The sequence below is a fragment of the Boleophthalmus pectinirostris genome, unplaced genomic scaffold (genome assembly GCF_026225935.1).
Source record: "Boleophthalmus pectinirostris isolate CB_2022bp ecotype Guang Dong unplaced genomic scaffold, ASM2622593v1 HiC_scaffold_10, whole genome shotgun sequence".
NCBI classification, from domain to species: Eukaryota; Metazoa; Chordata; class Actinopteri; order Gobiiformes; family Gobiidae; genus Boleophthalmus; species Boleophthalmus pectinirostris.
In genome coordinates, this window is record NW_026570971.1 from 3,069,208 (window position 1) to 3,089,533 (window position 20,326).

The 20,326-nt window shown below is 39.8% G+C and overlaps 1 protein-coding gene across 2 annotated transcripts; it reads left to right on the forward strand.

The window, feature by feature from the left end:
- Positions 1–898: 898 nt before the first annotated feature.
- ctsl.1 (cathepsin L.1) lies at positions 899–14,391 on the forward strand. 2 transcript variants are annotated; one of them, XR_008632691.1, is made up of 8 exons: positions 899–954; positions 1,121–1,221; positions 2,912–3,054; positions 4,414–4,611; positions 7,745–7,936; positions 10,565–10,836; positions 12,235–12,666; positions 12,717–14,206. XR_008632691.1 is itself a non-coding variant. In XM_055157013.1 (8 exons), exons 2-7 carry the CDS (start codon positions 1,122–1,124, stop codon positions 12,332–12,334), a joined length of 1,005 nt encoding a protein of 334 aa, XP_055012988.1. In that variant the 5' UTR covers positions 899–954; position 1,121; the 3' UTR covers positions 12,335–12,338; positions 14,225–14,391. The 2 variants fall into 2 exon arrangements, 1 of the variants encoding a protein (XP_055012988.1); XM_055157013.1 differs by lacking the exon at positions 12,717–14,206 and adding an exon at positions 14,225–14,391 and having other exon boundaries at positions 12,235–12,338.
- Positions 14,392–20,326: the final 5,935 nt, after the last annotated feature.

Genomic DNA, 20,326 nt, shown 5'->3' on the forward strand with positions numbered 1-20,326 from the left:
TGGTTAAGGAAAGACTTGAACTTTTTATTTTCTTTTAGCAGATAAAACGTCTTCGTCTTTTCTTCTCTACAGTAAAACAAAAGTCTGTTCTTGGAGACTTGGGCTCAACAGACAATTTGAAGAAAACAAACAAGAATTTTCAGGATGTGGTTGGTTCATTCATGTCATTTTAAAAAGCAGGACAATATCAAGTAATCCAAAGTATTCAGATTACATTACTCACTTTAATTAATTTAATGGATTACGTTACAAACTACATTTTGGGGTCTGTAATCTGTAATCTGTAGGGGATTACATTTTAAAAGTAATTTCCCAACACTGTACATTACATACATTCTTTTGCAGAGGTACGGTGAAACTAAACACTGTGCAAAAGAACGAGCTCTGTGCACTTTCACAGACTGTTCTCGTACGTGGAGTCGAGAGGAGCTGGAGATACCGGGGAAACCACCTTTCACATGTTCCTTCTACACTGCACCTGCTCTCTGTACAAGAAAGACTTTTGCAATATTCATTCCAGTGAAAGCAGGAAATGTTACTTGTGTTTCTCAGAAATCAAAAGCACGAAAAGGAGGGAAGTTAATTATGCTCTCCTACGTTAATTGTCTGAAAACACTATCTAAAGTTAAAATTTAGTTTGATTTGTAAAGCTTCATTTGACAAGAGGAGTCGCCCTGAACATGAACCAATGTTTTCAAAATCAAAACAATAAAGCAAACAAATGAAAAAAAAAAAAAACTGAGTCAGCTATTTTAAAAGTCAGTAAAAATGGAAGAGTAAATGATGAACATAAAGATACATTTATGCAAAGTCATGAGCATGTGCTGGTTTGTTTTATTCCCTGAGCAGCTGACTTCCACATGACCCGATGCACCGCAGGCAATAACACACAGGGACCTATATAAGAGCCCTGAGGGACGCCCCGAGACACTCCTGTTTCTGCACTACACTCAGGTAAGACACACACACACACGCAGACACACACGCAGACACTCAGAGCAGGTGCACTCTCAGATCACCGCTGACAATGAAGAGGAATAGATTAGATGATGCAGGAAGTGGTGGCTCCGTCTTGTGACTGATCTGCGTGTGGTTCTGTGCACCTGCTGTGGTCTGTCAGGATGAAGCTGCTGCTGGGCTTTGCTGCTCTTCTCGTCGTGGCCGGCGGCGCCAGCGTCTCTCTGGAAGACCTGGAGTTTCACGCATGGAAGCTCAAGTTTGGTAAGAGGTTTTTGGTTTTTTTTGACATTGTTCTTTCTTTGTTTTTGTGTCAGTGCAGCTGAAAACACATGGAAACTCTGTTCAAGTACTTGACATTTGCTCAATATGTTTTATTGACACAGCAACCTTTGCCTTTTTATGGATCTGTAAATACCCTGTAACAGTTCTATGCACATATATGTAGTAAATTATTAATTAAGTAAGTAGAGTTTTACTGCAGTAGTGCTCACAAAATATAGGTCACTTGTTGTAAAGCACGTTTTGAGGGACGTGTTTCCAAAGTTAAATCTTAAGACTCACTACAATTATGAATACTTTTACTAATACTTCTAATACTTTGGGACAACAGATGGAAATTAGCCTTAGGCTACAACCCGGTGTGTTTACATTCTTGTTGTGTCATGTTTGTCCATTAACATGCTCTGTCCCAATCAAATAAATAAATCAAATAAATACTAATACTAATATTAATACTAGTGTTGTAGTCTTGTCTAGGTCTCAGGACTCTGGTCTCAGACAGGTCTTGGTCTAATGTGGTCTTGACTACAACACTAATATTAAGGCCCAGTCAAGCAGAAGTAAACAACAAGGCCAAAAATTCAAGTTAATTCATCTGATATAAAAATGTATTGAACAGATACATATGTACTCTAGTTTATCAAACTGTTGACCTTTTTTCTGTACCATTTTTTGGTTCTAAAGTTCCATATGTTTTAAACAGACCATGTATGAAACATGGAACAAAAATTATTTCCCAAATTTCAAAGACCTGAAAATCATGTAAATAAATGGATGTATTTCATCATATCTTGTGTTATTCCATCTTTGAACTGTTGATGAAGGGACAGGATTTTTCCAAAAAATGTATTTAAAATGATAAAAAATTTGCTTGGAAGGACTGACATATTTTATAGAAATAGTTTCCTTTCATTTTGAAGTAATATTAAAGTATTTAGAAGAAAAAAGCGACAAATGATGTAAAATCCTGCACCTTCTACTTGTTTGTACAATTTTCCCTCCGTTACTTTTCCCTCCGTTACCATGACCTTTCTTAATAAAAAATCTCATGAGTCAAAAAGTCAGAGGTTTTTCAACCTAATCTTGTACCATATGGTAGAAAACTATATGAAGCAAATATTCAAACCAGTTTGTTAAGGATATGGAAGTGAGAACCAAGAGTTATCACTGTTTGGATTTATTGACCAAAAAGTGCTGCATATTTCATTCCCTCCGTTACCGACATGAGTTTTTAAATTTTTTGTCAACTTGAAAGAATATCACAGGTTTAACTTGACCCTGTTGGAGTGTAACTCTTTCCTACATTCTGATACTTTACTTATTTCAATAGTTTCTCTAGTTTCTGAATAAGAGACATTTGAATGTCAAAAATCTGACCCCTGTTTCCCTCCGTTACCACTTGACCGGACACATTAGTATTAGTATAAAGGTCGAGTATTAAGTATTAGGTCGAGACTGAAACAAGACCGAGACCAAATCAAGACCATCTATGTCATTTTCTACACTTATTTTAGAGTTAATTTGGGACATACATGTCAATGCTTCCATAGATCTATCTCCATTTGTTATGATTAATGTTCATTTAAGCTTAAAATAAGCCAAGCAAACTGTACAGTATCTACACGGTCCACACAGTCAGAAGTGTGTATCATGTGAGTTTGTTGTCCTGTAGGAAAGTCGTACAGTTCCCCGTCTGAGGAGGCTCAGCGCAGAGACGTGTGGCTGCGTAACCGTAAGCTGGTGCTGGTGCACAACATGTTGGCCGATCAGGGCATCAAGTCCTACCGCCTCGGGATGAACTACTTCGCTGATCTGGTACAGAAAACACGTGTTTGTTTTTAAAATGCATATGGCAGGTTTTTATGATTCTCTATTGGGAGATAAAACCTGTTGAAAATATAAATGATCAACACACCATAAATGAAGAAGCAATTTGTGAAGAAAAACTGAAAACATTTACAAGTCAGGAAGTAGATTTGAAGATATTCGTAGTGTAAAATGTGCACAACTTCTGGATAGAATTCATCTAGAGAAAAATCCTGCACCGTCTTACTTGCAAACTGTGAGATTTATTAGGACAAACCGTGCAACGTTTCTGCACTAGGCCTTCGTCAGGTAAAAATGAAACATTGCAAGGGTTGTCCTAATAAACAATTTGCAAGTAAGATGGGATTTTTCTCTACGTTCTTGGGCTGCTCCCTCTCCTCCGACGCACCGTCTCAAGTGGTTGATGTGCGAAGTTCTCATTCTTTTGGATAGAATTTATCTAAATGTTGTGCACAATTTAGACGCAAGACACATTTTTTGACAAACTAAACTGTCCTAGGCTCTTAAAAATCCATGTATCATTCGTTCATTCAATATTCAATATAAAACCAAAAATAAGAAAACAACAGTTTTCTTCATTATTTGTCTCCAAAACCAAAATGAATAAAAACAGATAATGATTCGTTTTTTTTCAGTTTTTGATTTTGTGTTTAAATGAAAAATGGAAAAAACTGACAATGACCCGTTTACGTGACTCCAGTGACTGTGATGCTGCACTTTTACGCTGCATACGGACTGAACCAGGACTGATCCAGGTCCCGGACCAGACCAGGACCAGACCGGGACTGAGACCAGGACCAGACCGGGACTGAGACCAGGACCAGAGCAGGACTGACACCGAGACCAGACCGAGATCACACCAAGACTGAGATCAGAACTGAGACCGGGACCAGACCGGGACTGAGACTGAGACCAGGCCGGGACCAGATCGGAGGCTCAGAGCCCACAGCAGGGCCGGAGCTGGAAGTTGAGGCTCGGACCCCACAGAGGCTCGGAGTCAAAGCTCGGAGTCCGCCCTGGTCCCGGTCTGGTCCCGGTCTGGTCCCGGACCTGGATCAGTCCTGGTTCAGTCCGTATGCAGTGCAAAAGTGCGGCATCACAGTCACTGGAGTCACGTAAACGGGTCATTGTCAGTTTTTTCCATTTTTCATTTAAACACAAAATCGAAAACTGAAAAAACGAATCATTATCTGTTTTTTCATTTTGGTTTTGGAGACAAATAATGAAGAAAACTGTTGTTTTTTTTCGTTTTCTTATTTTTGGTTTTACATTGAAAAACAAATGAACAAATGATACACGGATTCTTAAAGATGGAGGTGTTCATGTCCTGTGATCCTGATCCTGTAGGAAAACCACGAGTACAGGAGCCTGGTGTCCCAGGGCTGCCTCAGGTCCTTCAACAGCTCCCTGCCCCGTCACGGCTCCACCTTCCTCCACACCCCTGAGCTCACAGACCTGCCCGCCGCTGTGGACTGGAGGGACAAGGGCTTCGTCACTCCAGTCAAGGACCAGAAGGCGTGTGGCTCCTGCTGGGCCTTCAGCGCTGTGAGTGTTCAGTGTTTATTTCAGTAATCATTCCCCACACTCATAAAAACAAGTCCCCACCACAAGAATATCCAAAACTTCCCATAAGAGTAAGAGCTGTTAGGTTTATGAGAGTTTAGTACAGTTGTGGGTTCACACCATAGACGGTACATTAGTGTTATGACTTTTTTACAACCTCTATACCCTGTATCATATTTTAATAAACTTTTGCTAGTAATGAAAGGAACTGACCTTCAGTTGGTCATATTTTTGAAAAAAGTCCCTCCGGACTCAAAATGAAGTTTTGGTAAAGCAACAGCCAGAATAAAACTGTTAGAAGGTTAATATCTGTTCAATCATAAAATCACCAAAGGCAATTTTCTCTTTAATCACACAGGAACAAAACACATCATCAGGGTAAAGATCAGATAAAATAGGAAACTAAAAGTCCAAAAATGATAATTGTCAGTGTTGGTTAGTTGTCTTATAAAGTGAAAGCAAGAATAGAAAGTGAAACTCCAGTATATTATGATGCAATACAACTTATTATTGATCCATTTTCAGTCAGACTGACTTGTAATGGCCCTTGTGAGAACTTAACTCAGTTTCACATTTCATATCATCGGCTGTAATGTGTATTTAATATTTTTTTGTTTCGGGGGGACTGAAGATGGAGTTTGGTTTCTTCAATTATACCAAAAAGTTCATCCAATCATGATGCAGGACTTTGATTTTGGAAAAAAAGTTCAAAAAGTTATAACCCTGGTGTGCAGGTTTATCGCAGATGCGGGCGGAATATTACAATTGCCCCCAATGTGTTACGACCCAGCTCTGCTAGGGACAGGGAAGTAACAAAAATAAAACCAAGATGTAAAATGGAATAAATTAAATAATGTTTAATTAACAGGAATGTAAAGGTAAATTAACAAAAGACTAAAATATACAGAAAATAACCTAAACGAAGAGACAAAACAACAGACAATGAGTTTTGTGCCACAAAACGGGTCACGCAGGCTTCCACAATAACGAGTGGTTAACACAGGGACACACACTAAACTAAAACACAAGTTCCCCAAATTAAACCACATAAACCCACAGTCAAAAAAAGGCACAAAACAGAACTACACACACGAAACCAAAATGGCACCAAGACCAGCAGCCCTGATCAGGTGCAGGTAATCTCCTTAAGTAGGGGGCGGTGGCTGCAGGTGAGGTGGGCGTCGACATGACAACAATCACAAACCAGGGCTACCGCAGCAGGAATCAGGAGAGATCAGCGAAATCACACAAAACTAATTAGAACTAGAAAAGCAGTCAGAGAGCGCAGACTCCGCCAAGGACTACAGTCCCCCTCATATTAATTGTGTTTTCCATAAATATTTGTCTCGTATCTTTCAATTTGGAATATGAAAGAGGATCCCACTGTCCATCCCTGAGTCAAATTTCATGGGGTTTGGTCAATAATTAACCGAGATATTGAGAATCAAAAGTTTTGGCCCCATTTACCACAATGTTAACTAAAATTTCAAAGTGATCCAGAATCCAGGATTTCTTCCGGATCAGCCCCAAAATGAAATCAGTTCTTCCTTTTCACATTTCCAACAAATCCTGAAAATTTCATCAAAATCGGTCCATAACTTTTTGAGTTATGTTGCTAACAGACAAACAAACAAACAAACAAACAGACAAACAAACAAACAAACAGACAAACAAACAAACAGACAAACAAACAAACAAACAGACAAACAACAGACAAACAAACAAACAAACAAACAAACAAACAAACAGACAGACAAACAAAACAAACAAACAAACAAACAAACAAACAGACAAACAGACAAACAGACAAACAACAGACAAAGACAGACAAACAGACAAACAGACAAACAGACAAACAGACAAACAGACAAACAGACAGACAAACAGACAAACAAACAGACAAACAGACAAACAGACAAACAGACAAACAGACAAACAAACAGACAAACAGACAAACAGACAAACAGACAAACAGACAAACAGACAAACAGACAAACAGACAAACAGAACAGACAAACAGACAAACAGACAAACAGACAAACAGACAGACAAACAGACAAACAGACAAACAGACAAACAGACAAACAAACAGACAAACAAACAGACAACAGACAACAACAGACAAACAGACAGACAAACAGACAAACAGACAAACAGACAAACAGACAGACAAACAAACAGACACAAACAACAGACAGACAAACAGACACAAACAGACAAACAGACAGACAAAAACAAACAAAACAAACACAACAGACAAACAGACAAACAGACAAACAGACAGACAAAACAGACACAAAACAGACACAGACAAACAGAACAAACAGACAAACAGACAGACAGACAACAAAGACAGACAAACAGACAGACAAACAAAACAGACAAACAGACAAACAGACAAACAAACACACACAAACAGACAAACAGACAAACAAACAGACAAAACAGACAGACAAACAAACAGACAGACAACAGACAGACAAACAAACAGACAAACAGACAGACAAACAGACAGACAAACAGACAAACAGACAGACAAACAAGACAGACAAACAGACAAACAGACAAACAGACAAACAGACAAACAGACAAACAGACAGACAAACAGACAAACAGACAGACAAACAGACAAACAGACAAACAACAGACAGACAAACAGACAAACAAACAGACAAACAAACAGACAGACAGACAAACAGACAAACAGACAAACAGACAGACAAACAGACAAACAAACAGACAAACAAACAGACACAGACACAGACAAACAGACAAACAGACAAACAGACAGACAAACAGACAAACAGACACAAACAAACAGACAAACAGACAGACAAACAGACAAACAGACAAACAGACAGACAAACAGACAAACAGACAAACAGACAAACAGACAGAACAAACAGACAGACAGACAAACAGACAAACAGACAAACGCCGGCAAAGGTGGAGGTAACTAAGGTCCGGGGGCCGTAACAATATTATTTTGCAGACGAGTCTAGGAAAACCAGCTTGTCTAGGGAGAAAAGATTTCAGAGCCTCCACCTGAAAACCTCAGACGTTGCCCCTGAAAGTGTCCAAACTCTGAATGTTTGTGTGACTGTGTTGTTTTCAGACGGGTTCACTGGAGGGACAGACCTTCAGGAAGACGGGGAAACTGGTGTCTCTGAGTGAGCAGCAGCTGGTCGACTGCTCTGGACACTTTGGGAACATGGGCTGCAGTGGAGGACTGATGGACCAGGCCTTCCAGTACATCGAGGCCAACGGAGGCATCGACACAGAGGAGGCCTACCCCTACGAGGCCGAGGTGAGAGCCAACGGCACAATAAAACACACAGCAAACAGACATCAAATACAGACTCTGCTGTTAATCCTAAAATCATTGAGTTGTGGTCAGTGTTCGGAGTTAAAAGTAGATGTGGTTTAGTCCTGGTTTAGTTCTGGTTTAGTTCTGGTTCAGTCCTGGTTTAGTCCTGGTTTAGTCCTGGTTTAGTCCTAGTTTAGTTCTGGTTCAGTTCTGGTTTAGACCTGGTTTAGTTCTTGTTCAGTCCTTGTTTAGTCCTGGTTTAGTCCTGGATTAGTCCTGGTTTAGTTCTGGTTCAGTTCTGGTTTAGTCCTGGTTTAGTCCTGGATTAGTCCTGGTTCAGTCCTGGTTTAGTCCTGGATTAGTCCTGGTTCAGTTCTGGTTTAGTCCTGGTTCAGTCCTGGTCTGGTTCAGAAGACATTTCATATAAGTTGCACTTTTTGAGATAAAATGAGACCAAGAACCGACATTTCCTGCTGAAAGTCGAGTTCTATTAAAACAACAGAAGAGAAAACAACTGTTAACGTCACATATGAACAGTTCTTCACATAAACTAGAACATAAACAACAGAACAAGTTGAACAAACTCTCATCTCACTCCAAATCAATACATCACTTCAGTTCTTCTGTTAAAAGTCGTGACGTGGAGTTCTGGACTAGTTGCAGACGGGAAAGTTCATTCATTAATTATTCGTTAATTCAAGTTGTGTAAAAGTGAGCGTAGACGATCACTAAACACATTTTAGTGTTTTTGAGTTTCGTAGAAAAGTGGAGGAGCGACACACTGACCCTGAGTCAGTTGTGTGATTAGCAAACTTCAGAAAACAACTTTCACATCATTACGATCAGTGTTGTGAAATATGGGGAAAAAAACTAAACAAAACAAAAAAAACTTACAACTGTCGGCTTGGGGCCAGTGTAAAAAATGTGTAATATTTCTTTCTCAATCACAGTGTTAAAAAATCTCTGTTATTGTACATTCAATACTAGAGAATGTTTCATCAAGTCGCTTAACAAATCCAGGCTTATCCTGAAATTTCAGTTTCATTTCTCTCCGGCCGCTCGATCAGGAATTGGAAGAAACTAAACCAGGAGAGTCAAACTTAAATTCACAGAGGCCAAAATTTAAAAACTGTCATGGGCCAAGTTAAATATTTATTGTAAAATTTCAATAACATCTGCATGTTTTCTCTTCTTTTGAGATATGTAATGTTGAACTTTTTCTTATTAAAATAAATGTTTAATAATAGTTTTTCTTAAACATCGGACCCAGAACAACTATAATATAAAATAATAACACATTTTTAATTAAATAATATCTCTATAGTCCATCTGTAGCAGGCGGGCAGCTCTAATACACTGTTGGGAAGGTGGCTTTAAAAATGTAATCCCCTACAGATTACAGATTACACACCCCAAAATGTAGTTTGTAACATAATCCATTAAATTACTTAAAGTGAGTAATGTAATCTGAATACTTTGGATTACTTGATATTGTCCTGGGTTTAGTCCTGTTTTTTTTGTCCTGGTTTTAGTCCTGGTTTAGTCCTGGTTCAGTCCTGGTTTAGTTCTGGTTTTCGTCCTGGTTTAGTCCTGGTTAGTCCTGGTTTAGTCCTGGTTCAGTCCTGGTTTAGTCCTGGTTTAGTCCTGGTTTAGTCCTGGTTTTAGTCCTGGTTTAGTCCTGGTTTAGTCCTGGTTTTAGTCCTGGTTTAGTCCTGGTTTAGTCCTAGTTTTAGTCTGGTTTAGTCCTGGTTTTAGTCCTGGTTTTAGTCCTGGTTTAGTCCTTTTTTAGTTCCTGGTTTTAGTTCCTGGTTTTTAGTCCTGTTTTAGTCCTGGTTCAGTCCTGGTTCAGTCCTGGTTTAGTCCTGGTTTAGTCCTGGTTTAGTCCTGGTTTAGTTCTGGTTTTAGTCCTAGTTTTAGTCCTAGTTTTAGTCCTGGTTTAGTCCTGGTTTAGCCCAAAATATGAAAACAGTTAAATCCCTCTGTGTAATCCATTTATTTCAACAAAGTAACTGTAATCCAATTACCACTCACTGAAACAGTAACTGTAACTGAATACAGTTACTCATAATTTGTACTCTGATTACATAACTCCAGTACATGTAATCTGTTACTCCCCAACACTGAATACAGATTTGATATGATCTCGTGGGCCAAATATCGTGGGCTAAGTTTGGCCCCCAGGCCTGAGTTTGACATGTCTGCACTAGACAGTTTTGCAAGAATCCCAGAAGTTGTAGACGGCGCATCGACCAATCAGCTGTGAGCTGTGAAGTCATGACATCAAACTCGTGGCGTCTGTCTGTGTCCCTTTTGTGGAACAGCACAACAGTAAACGAAGCGTCGAGACGATGTAGACGAAGACAGACATTCTGTTTTTCAACGATTCCCCAGATCGAGGATTTAAAGCCGGAACAAAGAGAAAGTTTGTTGAATTTGATCAAGGGGAAAGACGTTATTGTCCTTTTTCCTACAGGATTTGGAGCATTACATACGTCACGACCAAACAGCAGCGATTGGTTAAATAATAAAAGTACCCGTTTACCGTCGAGCGAACGAATCTTAACGCTGCGAGGTCACACGGTTTCTACGAAGTCCTGTGTAATACTCGTGCTGTGTTTTGTATTGCAGGATAGGAAATGCCGCTACGATCCTTCCAAAATCGGAGCCACGTGCTCGGGCTACGTCGACGTTAAGAGCGGAGACGAGGACGCGCTGCAGGAGGCCGTGGCCACTGTCGGTCCCGTCTCTGTGGCCATCGACGCCGGTCACGAGTCCTTCCAGTTCTATGAATCAGGAGTGTATGACGAGCCGGCGTGCAGCAGCTCCGACCTGGACCATGGAGTTCTGGCTGTGGGCTACGGGTCGGACGGGAACGGGGATTACTGGCTGGTCAAGAACAGGTCAGTGGTCGTTATTGTACTATTCAATGGTATTTATGTTACTTTTTTCCTTTAAGCTTGGTTGGTTCTAAATGGAAAAGGAAAAGGCACATGGTTAAGGTTTGGAAACAGGCCATGGATAAAGGAAAACTAATAAACGTAACTGACTTCTTAGAGCTTTTAACCATATTGTAACTGTTTCCTTTCTCATTTACCCATTCAGATGTGTATTTAGAGTGATTTATGCATGTTTGAGTCACTCCTGTTCTCACCGGGTACAGACGCCCACTTCCACTTTCTATCATTACATTACATTTTATGTCGCAATTCTGACAACCTACTACTAGTTTGGAACGTCACTTTTTTGTGTAGGCCGCACCTCCTCCCCTGCACAGCGCGGACCCCTCTAAACAGGAACTAAAACAAGGACTAAACCAGGACTAAAACCAGGTCTAAAACAGGTCTGAACCAGGACTAAACCAGGATTAAACCATGAATAAAATCAGGACTAAAAACAGGTCTAAAACAGGTCTGAACCAGGTCTATACCAGGACTAAACCAGTATTAAACCAGGGCTAAAATCAGGACTAAAACCTGGTCTAAACCAGGTCTAAACCAAGACTAAAATCTGTACTAAAAACAGGTCTAAAACAGGACTAAAATCAGGACTAAAACCAAGTCTAAACCAGGATTTAACCAGAACTAAATCATGCCACACCGACCGTGTCTTCTCCCACACAAGTTCTGTGCACCGTGCCTCCTACACCGTCCAGTCCGTATATATATATATATATATATATATATATATATATATATATATATATATATATATATATATATATATATATATATATATATATATATATATATATATATATATATATATATATATATATATATATATGTGGGAAAGTGGCACTCTTTTCGGGAAAATATAGTCCTGAAAAGAGCGCCGCTGCAGCTGAACAATTCCCTTGTGTGCTGGAATGGCGGAATGTTGAAAAAAAAAGCTAAAGTGCCACCACAGTGACTAAGGAAATAAAAAAATGTCAGAGTGCAGGAAGATCTGATAAAAAAAAAAAAGGAAATTCTGCCACTCCGACAGTTAGATGTCATTTTATTTTCTTTACCAGTGATATATGTGACCATTTTGGCACAAATCAAGAAAAATAAAACTTACTAAGCAACAGCAACTAAAGTTGTCCAGGCGGGAATCAAATCCCATTGGCCTCTGCAGTTTTCCAGACGTTAGCAGAACAAATTCTTTTATTAAGTTGTTTTAAATCAATATTGAGCTTAAAAAAGTACTTGAAAATGGTTAGAGCTTGGATTTTAGGGTTAAACTGCTCAAATTTGACTCACCTCATGAGTTATGAAGTATTTTTCCAGATGTACTTGAGTGTGTCCCTGTGTCTGCAGCTGGGGAGAGAGCTGGGGGACCAAGGGCTACATCATGATGACCAGGAACAAACACAACCAGTGTGGCATCGCGACGGCCGCCAGCTACCCCCTGGTCTGAGCAGGTCAGGACATCACGTGTACAGGAAATGAAATGCATGAATCGTACCAGTTAGTCCATTATCAGAACAACAACCGTCTGACATGTGGCTGAACAGTGACTTTAAATCGAATCTAAGGGAAAACAACACCTTTTGTCTCAGGGTAGAAAATATTTGTGAAGTCGCTTTGTTATTTTGAAAGGTGGGGGCATGATGAGCAAACGTTATTTTATGTACATATGCTAGATTTGTAGTCAAGACCAAGACCAGTCCAAGACCACAGGGTCCCGAGACCAGGACAAGACCGAGACGTCTGAGGGTCGAGACCGAAACAAGACGAAGATTTTTAAAGGTCGAGGCCAAGACAAGACCAAGACCACAACCTATCGAAACCAAATTGAGGCCATCTTTGTCATTTTCTACATTTATTTGTATTTTACAGTTATTTTGACACATTTATATCAATGTTTTTAAAGATCTATCCCCACTTGATCTGATTAATGATTATTTAGGCCTAAAATAAGCCAAGCAAACCTTACTGCACTGAAACACTGCGCCACTTTTTTGGACCCTCACCAACAGTTGGGGAACCCCTTCTTTAAGAGAACTATTTCATTTCATTTTATTTAATTTTATTTGGGACAGTGCATATTAATGAACATCTACAACACTGCAGAGTAAATATGACACATTATAGCAAGAATGATCATTTCCATCTGTCGTCCCTCGGCAGGAAACACCACAAATTTAACAGAAAAAACAAAAACAAGTGACAGTTATACACTAAAAGTTCCACTGGCACTTTACAGAAAAATGTGAATAAAGTGAACAAAGTGGGTAGGATTTTTAACCCTGTTCAAATTTGTAGCTTCTGCACATTTACCAAACGTATTTGTGCACTTTTATTAGGCAAACTTCAACCACGTCACGGTAAGAAGTTAATTGTCGGCCGTAATGAAATATTATCACACTTGTCGAATGTCAGACCTCGAGTCCGAGTCCAAGCGCGTTCAAGACCGAGACAAGACTGCGACCAAATGCAGCTGAGTCCGAGACGAGACCAATACCATTAAAAAAAAAACGGTCTTGAGGCTGATCTCAAGACCAAGACCGGCCTCGAGCACTAGGACACTACCGTATGCCTCACAGTGCAGCTCCTGACCTCTTGTGTCTTTCTCATTTCACTACAACTACAAAAATATTGAGTGGATTGAGTGAGAGCGTTGTTGTAAACGTTATTATTATTATTCATTCAAAAGCTGCTCAAGTAAATGTAAAGTAAATGTACGGTGTAACTTTCCTTCTCAACTGTTAGGTTTATCTAGACATTTAAAAACAAGAAGAAAGACAAGAGATTAATTCAGTTTTACTCATGAGGAGAACGGGCAGAGAGTGGGCATCAAAACCAACAGTCTCCACACGTTCTGATGACTCAAGGCCGTTCTCCTCTTTTTATTTCATTAGGAGGCCCTAGTTACAGAATGATAATTCTCAAGGGGAAGGGGAAACCAGCAAAGACATAATAAGAAACTGATGCAGCTAAGCATAGTACAAACACATAAAACATGATTAACAATCAGGAGGTGCCTTAGGTCAGACACCATCATAACTCTGGCATGTGTGACAGTGGGAGTTGGCTTCATGTGAGGAATCATCTCGAGGTTCACTAGAGCGATAGGACACTGCACACAGTTGTCAAACACAAAGAGGTTATTCATTTTCATACAAGTGATTGGTACATTATAAATCAAAGAATTGTAGTACATAAATGGTTAACTCATAGGCCTAGAATATCACACAAGCATTTAGCAAATATGGGATAATAAAATTATTCTGACATCAACACACTCAGGTAATAAATGGTTCAAACAGTGGTCACAGTTCACATGTTCTTTCTTCTTTGTTTGCAGGTCTGGACGAGTTTCAACACAAACACGAATCACAGTAATTCTACTATAAAATAGTTTTATTTTGCACAGTTGCCGTTGCACAGTGTGTTTGGTTCCATGTGCAGTTGCATGTGAGCACTGTAAATACTTTTGGTGAAATGACTTGAAATAAATATGAATATCTTTAACATTTGTTGGTGTTTTTCAATCACTTGATCTTAGATTTTATACACATCTGGATTTACACCAGACATGTACAACATACAGTATGTTCAGTGTTCAGTAAGTAAACAAGTGAGTGCAGTTTAACAAAAAAAACATTTAATCAAAGTGCAAGATGCTCCAAGTAAAACCTGGCACCTCCAAAAAGACGAGTTTATAGTGTTGACATAGTGGAGTCATTTGGTCTGCAGTGGTTTTCAGGTAATTAGACGTGAAGTTCAATTAATTAGGCAAGGCAAGTTTATTTGTAGAGCACAATTCGTACACAAAGTAATTCAAAGTGTTTTACAGAATAAGCAAAACATTAAAATCACAATGAAAACAAATCAAAACATAAATAATCATCATAAAATTAAAAAAACTTTAAAAGAGAGAGGGACATTAATTACATAAATTGGAGAGAAGAGTGTGGAGAACTTTCAACACTGCAGCGTTTTCTAAAGCTTTAAAACAGTGGTTATTCAATGGTCAAATATGTCTCCATGTTTAACCAATTTATATTTTCTTTTATTTTGAGGGGTTGTTGGTTTAACTCTTGACTTAATTCTTAAACTTCTGACTTTGAACTTCAAATGAACTGTTTGAAACTAATTGTGTGTATAGTGAGTGTGCTGGTGTTGTGTACTTTTGTGTGATTGTTGCTGTACTTTTCCTCGTCCTATAGATGATTTTACATCAACCTGCCGAGGGACTGAAGATGGAAATGAGCCACGTCGGCTATAATCTTTGCATATTTACATTTTTAATGTTCATTAATATGTACTGTCCCTTTACAAATAAATAAAATAAGAAATAAGAGTGAAAACCTTTCAGTCAGACGCAGCTGAACAGAACCGTTTTGAGTCTGGATTTAAACAGCGTCAAAGTCGAGTCTGTCTCACATGTTCAGGAAGAATGTTTCAGGTTTTAGCTGCGTGAACCTGAAACTCTGACTCCCCGTGTTTAGTCGTGGCTCTGGGCACCAGCAGGAGGCCGGGCCCTGAGCTCCTCAGAGTGTGAGAAGGTTCATGTGACACTAACATGTCACGGATGGACGTTGGTGTTCGGTCACGACATTAGAATCTCTCCGACCACCACCAGTCACACTCCACACTTACACCACTTTCATACTAAGTCATGTGGGTGAAGTGTCTTGCCTAACGTCACAACAATTGAACATGTAAAAAACATATCAAAAATTGTTAATTTTAATATTCACAATTTTAGGCAAATTAGATCATCATTGCCAGAAATTTATTTATTTATTTATTTATTGAATAGGGACAGTGCATATTAATGAACATCTACAACATTGCAGTGTAAATATGCCAGATTATAGCTGCTCATTTCCATCTGTCGTCCCTCGGCAGGAAACACCACAAATTTAAACAAAGCAAAAACAAGTAACAAATCTATACTAAAAGTGTCCACAAGTCTGGTTTTTCTTTAGCCGCTCTTTTAAGTAGGACTTGAAGGTGGCAAGAGTTGGAGTTTCTCTTATTGACAGTGACAGACTGTTCCAAAATGTTGTGCCTCTGACTGAGACACACATTGTCCGAGTCTGGAGCGTCTGTGTGGAGCTCACAGTTCCCCCGGGATTTTACTTTAGTAAAATCCTGTAACGGAGGAGGGGCAAGTCCATGCAAAACTTTATAGACAAAACATCCATATTTAAAACCAATAAAATTATTAAAATTAAGCAAATTATACTTGTCTAAAATAGTGCAGTGGTGAAATGAGAATGGTTTCTTGTCCAATATTTTTATGGCTTTTTTAGAAAGTGATTCGATGGGTTTGAGTGTTGTTCCAGCAGCGAGTGACCGTGTTGTTCTGCAGTCGTCTATATGAGACAGAATCATGGAGAGTAAAAACATTCGTGCCGCATATAAAGTCATAAAGGGTCTTACTTGTCTAAAATTCACTAAGTTAAAATGAACAGTTTTCGTGAGGCGCTTAATCTGTTTCTTGAATGTCAATGTCGGGTCCAACGTCAGCAGCTAAAATGTTTCTCCACATCATGATTCTCTCTCATATTGAACACTGCATCTTTAACTGGTCACTGACAAACATGACAACCTTAAAAATAATGCGTTAAAGATATTTGAGAGGAAATCTTTATCGTTTCATCATTGTCTCATACTACAGAAGTATAATATCTTAAGTTTTGGAAATTTTCAAAAATGTTAACTCGCCTGCTCAGTATATAAGGTCTTAAATGGACTCGCTCCACCTCCTCTGGGTGAGTTCATTAAGCCCAAGTCCAGCTCTAGTGGTCGGGGAACAAGAGCGTCTACCAGAGGCGACTGTGCAAAACCTTATAGACGCACAACGTTCAGTCAACAGGTGTGAACAGTCAAGGAACAGAAATCTGGAACAACATCCCAACTGCTAAAAGACACTCCACCACATTCAGTTCATTTAAAACTAATCTGAAACGACGGCTTAAGAGAAACCAGATCTGTAACCACTAATGTTCTGCTCCTGTGTAAATGTCAGTGTTGTATGTCCTGCTTGTGTGTTTGTCTATTGTGTTTTATGTTCTTATGTTTTATGTCTCTGTCTCTCTGACCTGCCAGGGACTACAGATGAAAATTACCTTTGGGCAAATTCTGACGTATTTACAAGTCTATGTTCATGAATATGCATTGTCCCTTTTAAATAAATAAAACTAAAAAGAAAAAAAAAACAACTAAAAACCTCTGACTTTCACTGTAACTGTTGAGCAACAGCCGGCCCTGTTTTTGGTTATTGGTGCAACAGTCTAAAAGTGACTCACTCAAATTACGATTCCCCGTTCTGTGACTCCAGTTTAATCAGAAAAAATGTCAAATGTGTCGCATAAATGAGTTTCTTTCCTCTGAACAAGAAACAAAACTGTAGCTGTAACAGAATAATTTAGCGAAATATATGAAAAAATACTCTTGCCAATATATCGATACAGCAGCCCACGATGTCGATACTGTATCATCACATTAATCCAGGGGTGTCAAACTCATTTTGTTCCGGGGGTCGTATCCAACCGACTTTGATCCCAAAGTGTCCGGATCAGAAAACTCATGTCATATAAACCCCAAAAATAACAATAAGTTCAAATATTTGTGCAGAGAAACACAAATCTATTACAGAAATCTGTTTTTAATCAATGAACTCTTTCTTTTACAAAATATTATAATATTATGAACAACCTGAAACTTTAAGAAAAATGCAATTTCAACACAATGTTTTAACAATAACGTGTATGCAAATAGGAATAAGGAATCATTTTTCTTGGAAAATCTGTTAAGTTCTCATGAGGCTATTATGATGAATTTTTGAACGTCTGCGCCTTTTGTTTAAAAGAGTCGACAATAAATGAACTAACAGGATTTTGAATGTTCAAAAACTGTAATCCCAAACCATAAGGTGAGTGGCAAGAGTTCACATTTCATATTTAGCCCTAAAAGTCTGATCAATTCTACACATGTAGGTGCCATAAAGTCATTAAAAATTCACTTTAGGTCATGAAAAAGTCATGGAAAAGTTTTTGAAATGTTGTCAGTGAAAGAGTGAGAACCGTGTTGATGTTCTGACACATGGTTGTTCTTCTGTTGTGACTGAGGCGCGTTGTGGGCAACATCAACAAAAACAGTTGATGCAGCAAAACTTGAACTTCCCTCGGGATCAATAAAGTTTCTCTCTGTCTCTGTTGTACCCGTGTCTGTCTTTAAGGCCAGTGTTCTCTTGGTTCTGTTGTTCATCACTTTTGTTTTGTTGATTGTTGTTATTTTGAAGCCAAGTCCTGCAAAATCCAGGTTGTCCAGCGGTTGGGCGAGGCTCGGTTCTATTTCTGTCATTTTCTGTGGTCTGTGTGATCATTCAGTCTCAGGCAGCAGGGTTCAACTCAAATTCACATTGGGCCAAAAACTGGGACCAAGTCATGGACCAAACTAAATATTTATGGACAAATTTCAACAACATTTGCATGTTTTCTCTTCTTAATGTTAAACCTTTTCTTATTAAAATAAATGTGTGTGTGTTGTGTGTGTTGTTTGTGTATGTGTGTGTGTGTTTTGTATGTGTGTGTGTGTTGTGTTATGTGTGTGTTTTGTATGTGTGTGTGTGTGTGTGTGTGTTGTATGTGTGTGTGTGTGTGTGTATGTGTGTGTGTGTGTGTGTTTTGTATGTGTTGTGTGTGTGTGTTTTGTATGTGTGTGTGTGTGTTTTGTATGTGTGTGTGTGTGTGTTTTGTATGTGTTGTGTGTGTGTGTGTGTTTTGTATGTGTTGTGTGTGTGTGTTTTGTATGTGTGTGTGTGTGTTTTGTATGTGTTGTGTGTGTGTGTGTGTGTGTGTATGTGTGTGTGTGTGTGTGTGTGTGTTGTGTATGTGTGTGTGTGTGTGTGTTTGTATGTGTTGTGTGTGTGTGTGTGTGTATGTGTTGTGTGTGTGTATGTGTGTGTGTTTTTTGTATGTGTGTGTGTGTGTGTTTGTATGTGTGTGTGTGTGTGTTTGTGTATGTGGTGTGTGTGTTGTGTGTATGTGTGTGTGTGTGTGTGTGTTGTATGTGGTGTGTGTGTTTTGTATGTGTGTGTGTGTGTGTGTTGTGTGTATGTGTGTGTGTGTGTGTTTGTGTATGTGTTGTGTGTGTGTGTGTGTGTGTTGTATGTGGTGTGTGTGTGTGTTGTGTATGTGGTGTGTGTGTGTTGTGTGTATGTGTGTGTGTGTTTGTATGTGGTGTGTGTGTTTTGTATGTGTTGTGTGTGTTTTGTATGTGTTGTGTGTGTGTGTGTGTGTGTATGTGTTGTGTGTGTGTGTGTTGTGTGTATGTGGTGTGTGTGTGTGTTGTGTGTGTGTATGTGGTGTGTGTGTGTTGTGTGTGTATTGTGTATGTGTGTGTGTGTGTGTGTGTGTGTGTGTGTGTGTGTGTGTGTGTGTGTGTGTGTGTGTGTGTGTGTGTGTGTGTGTTGTGTGTGTGTGTGTGTGTGTGTGTGTGTGTGTGTGTTGTACTTGCCTTTATCACAAAGTGGGGACTTTGACCGGAGAAAGGACTCACGCGGTGGGGACCTCTTGACAGGTGGGGACACACACTCGGTCCCCATCATGTTTTTGCTATAGATGAGCCTAGGACCCCATTATAAACTGTCTCAGTACAAAAATTTAGGTTGTCCTAAAAGTCATGAAATTTCGAAAAAGTGTGTTATGTGTGTATTTTGGGTGTGCTCAGTATCGCCACCTATGGCCAACCAGTGTAACTGCATGTCTCTCTTACACACACACACACACACACACACACACATCCGAGACATCGACCAATCAGATCCAAGAAAACAAAACATGCAAATGAGTAGATTTTCCGGAAGTACAGCCGCCATTTTGGGAACTTTGATGTCTGCATGCACCTGAGACAGCGTCGACCAACTTCACGGATTAAAGGTAAGAATCATTATGTTATAAGAGTAAATGTTAACGTTAGTTTGTTCAATAAGAATGCAAGCTTAACTACTGTAAGTGTTAATGTTCAGGGTCATAAGTAAGCACTGCATCATTCTGTAGCAGATTTTACAAAAGGGAAATTTTACTACATATTGCTTTTGTTTTTAACTAAGACTTAGCCTCGTGTAATACTGGCTGTAAGTAGGAATTCCTAACTAAACTAGCACCACGTTTGTAGTTGCTAGCGCTTTATGCTAGGTAGCTCGTGTGCAAAGATGGCTTGTTGTAGCCGGCGCTCGGCGGCTCGGTCCGGCCGCGGGGCCCGGCGCTCGGCCCGGCCGGGGCTCGGCGGCCCGGGGCTCGGCCCCGGCCGCGGGGCCGGCGCTCGGCCGCGGGGCTCGGCCCGGCCGCGGGCTCGGCGCTCGGCCGGCGCGGCTCGGCCCGGCCGCGGGGCTCGGCGCTCGGCCCGGCCGCGGGGCCCCCGAGCCGAGCGCAGCGCAGCGGCCGGGCCG

Excerpts from the sequence above, each read along its gene's own strand:
- ctsl.1 (XM_055157013.1), top strand. The coding sequence starts at position 1,122 with ATGAAGCTGCTGCTGGGCTTTGCTGCTCTTCTCGTCGTGGCCGGCGGC. Across the intron at positions 7,937-10,564 it reads CCTACCCCTACGAGGCCGAG|GATAGGAAATGCCGCTACGA; the intron begins GTGAGAGCCAAC and ends TTTGTATTGCAG. Across the intron at positions 10,837-12,234 it reads TACTGGCTGGTCAAGAACAG|CTGGGGAGAGAGCTGGGGGA; the intron begins GTCAGTGGTCGT and ends CTGTGTCTGCAG.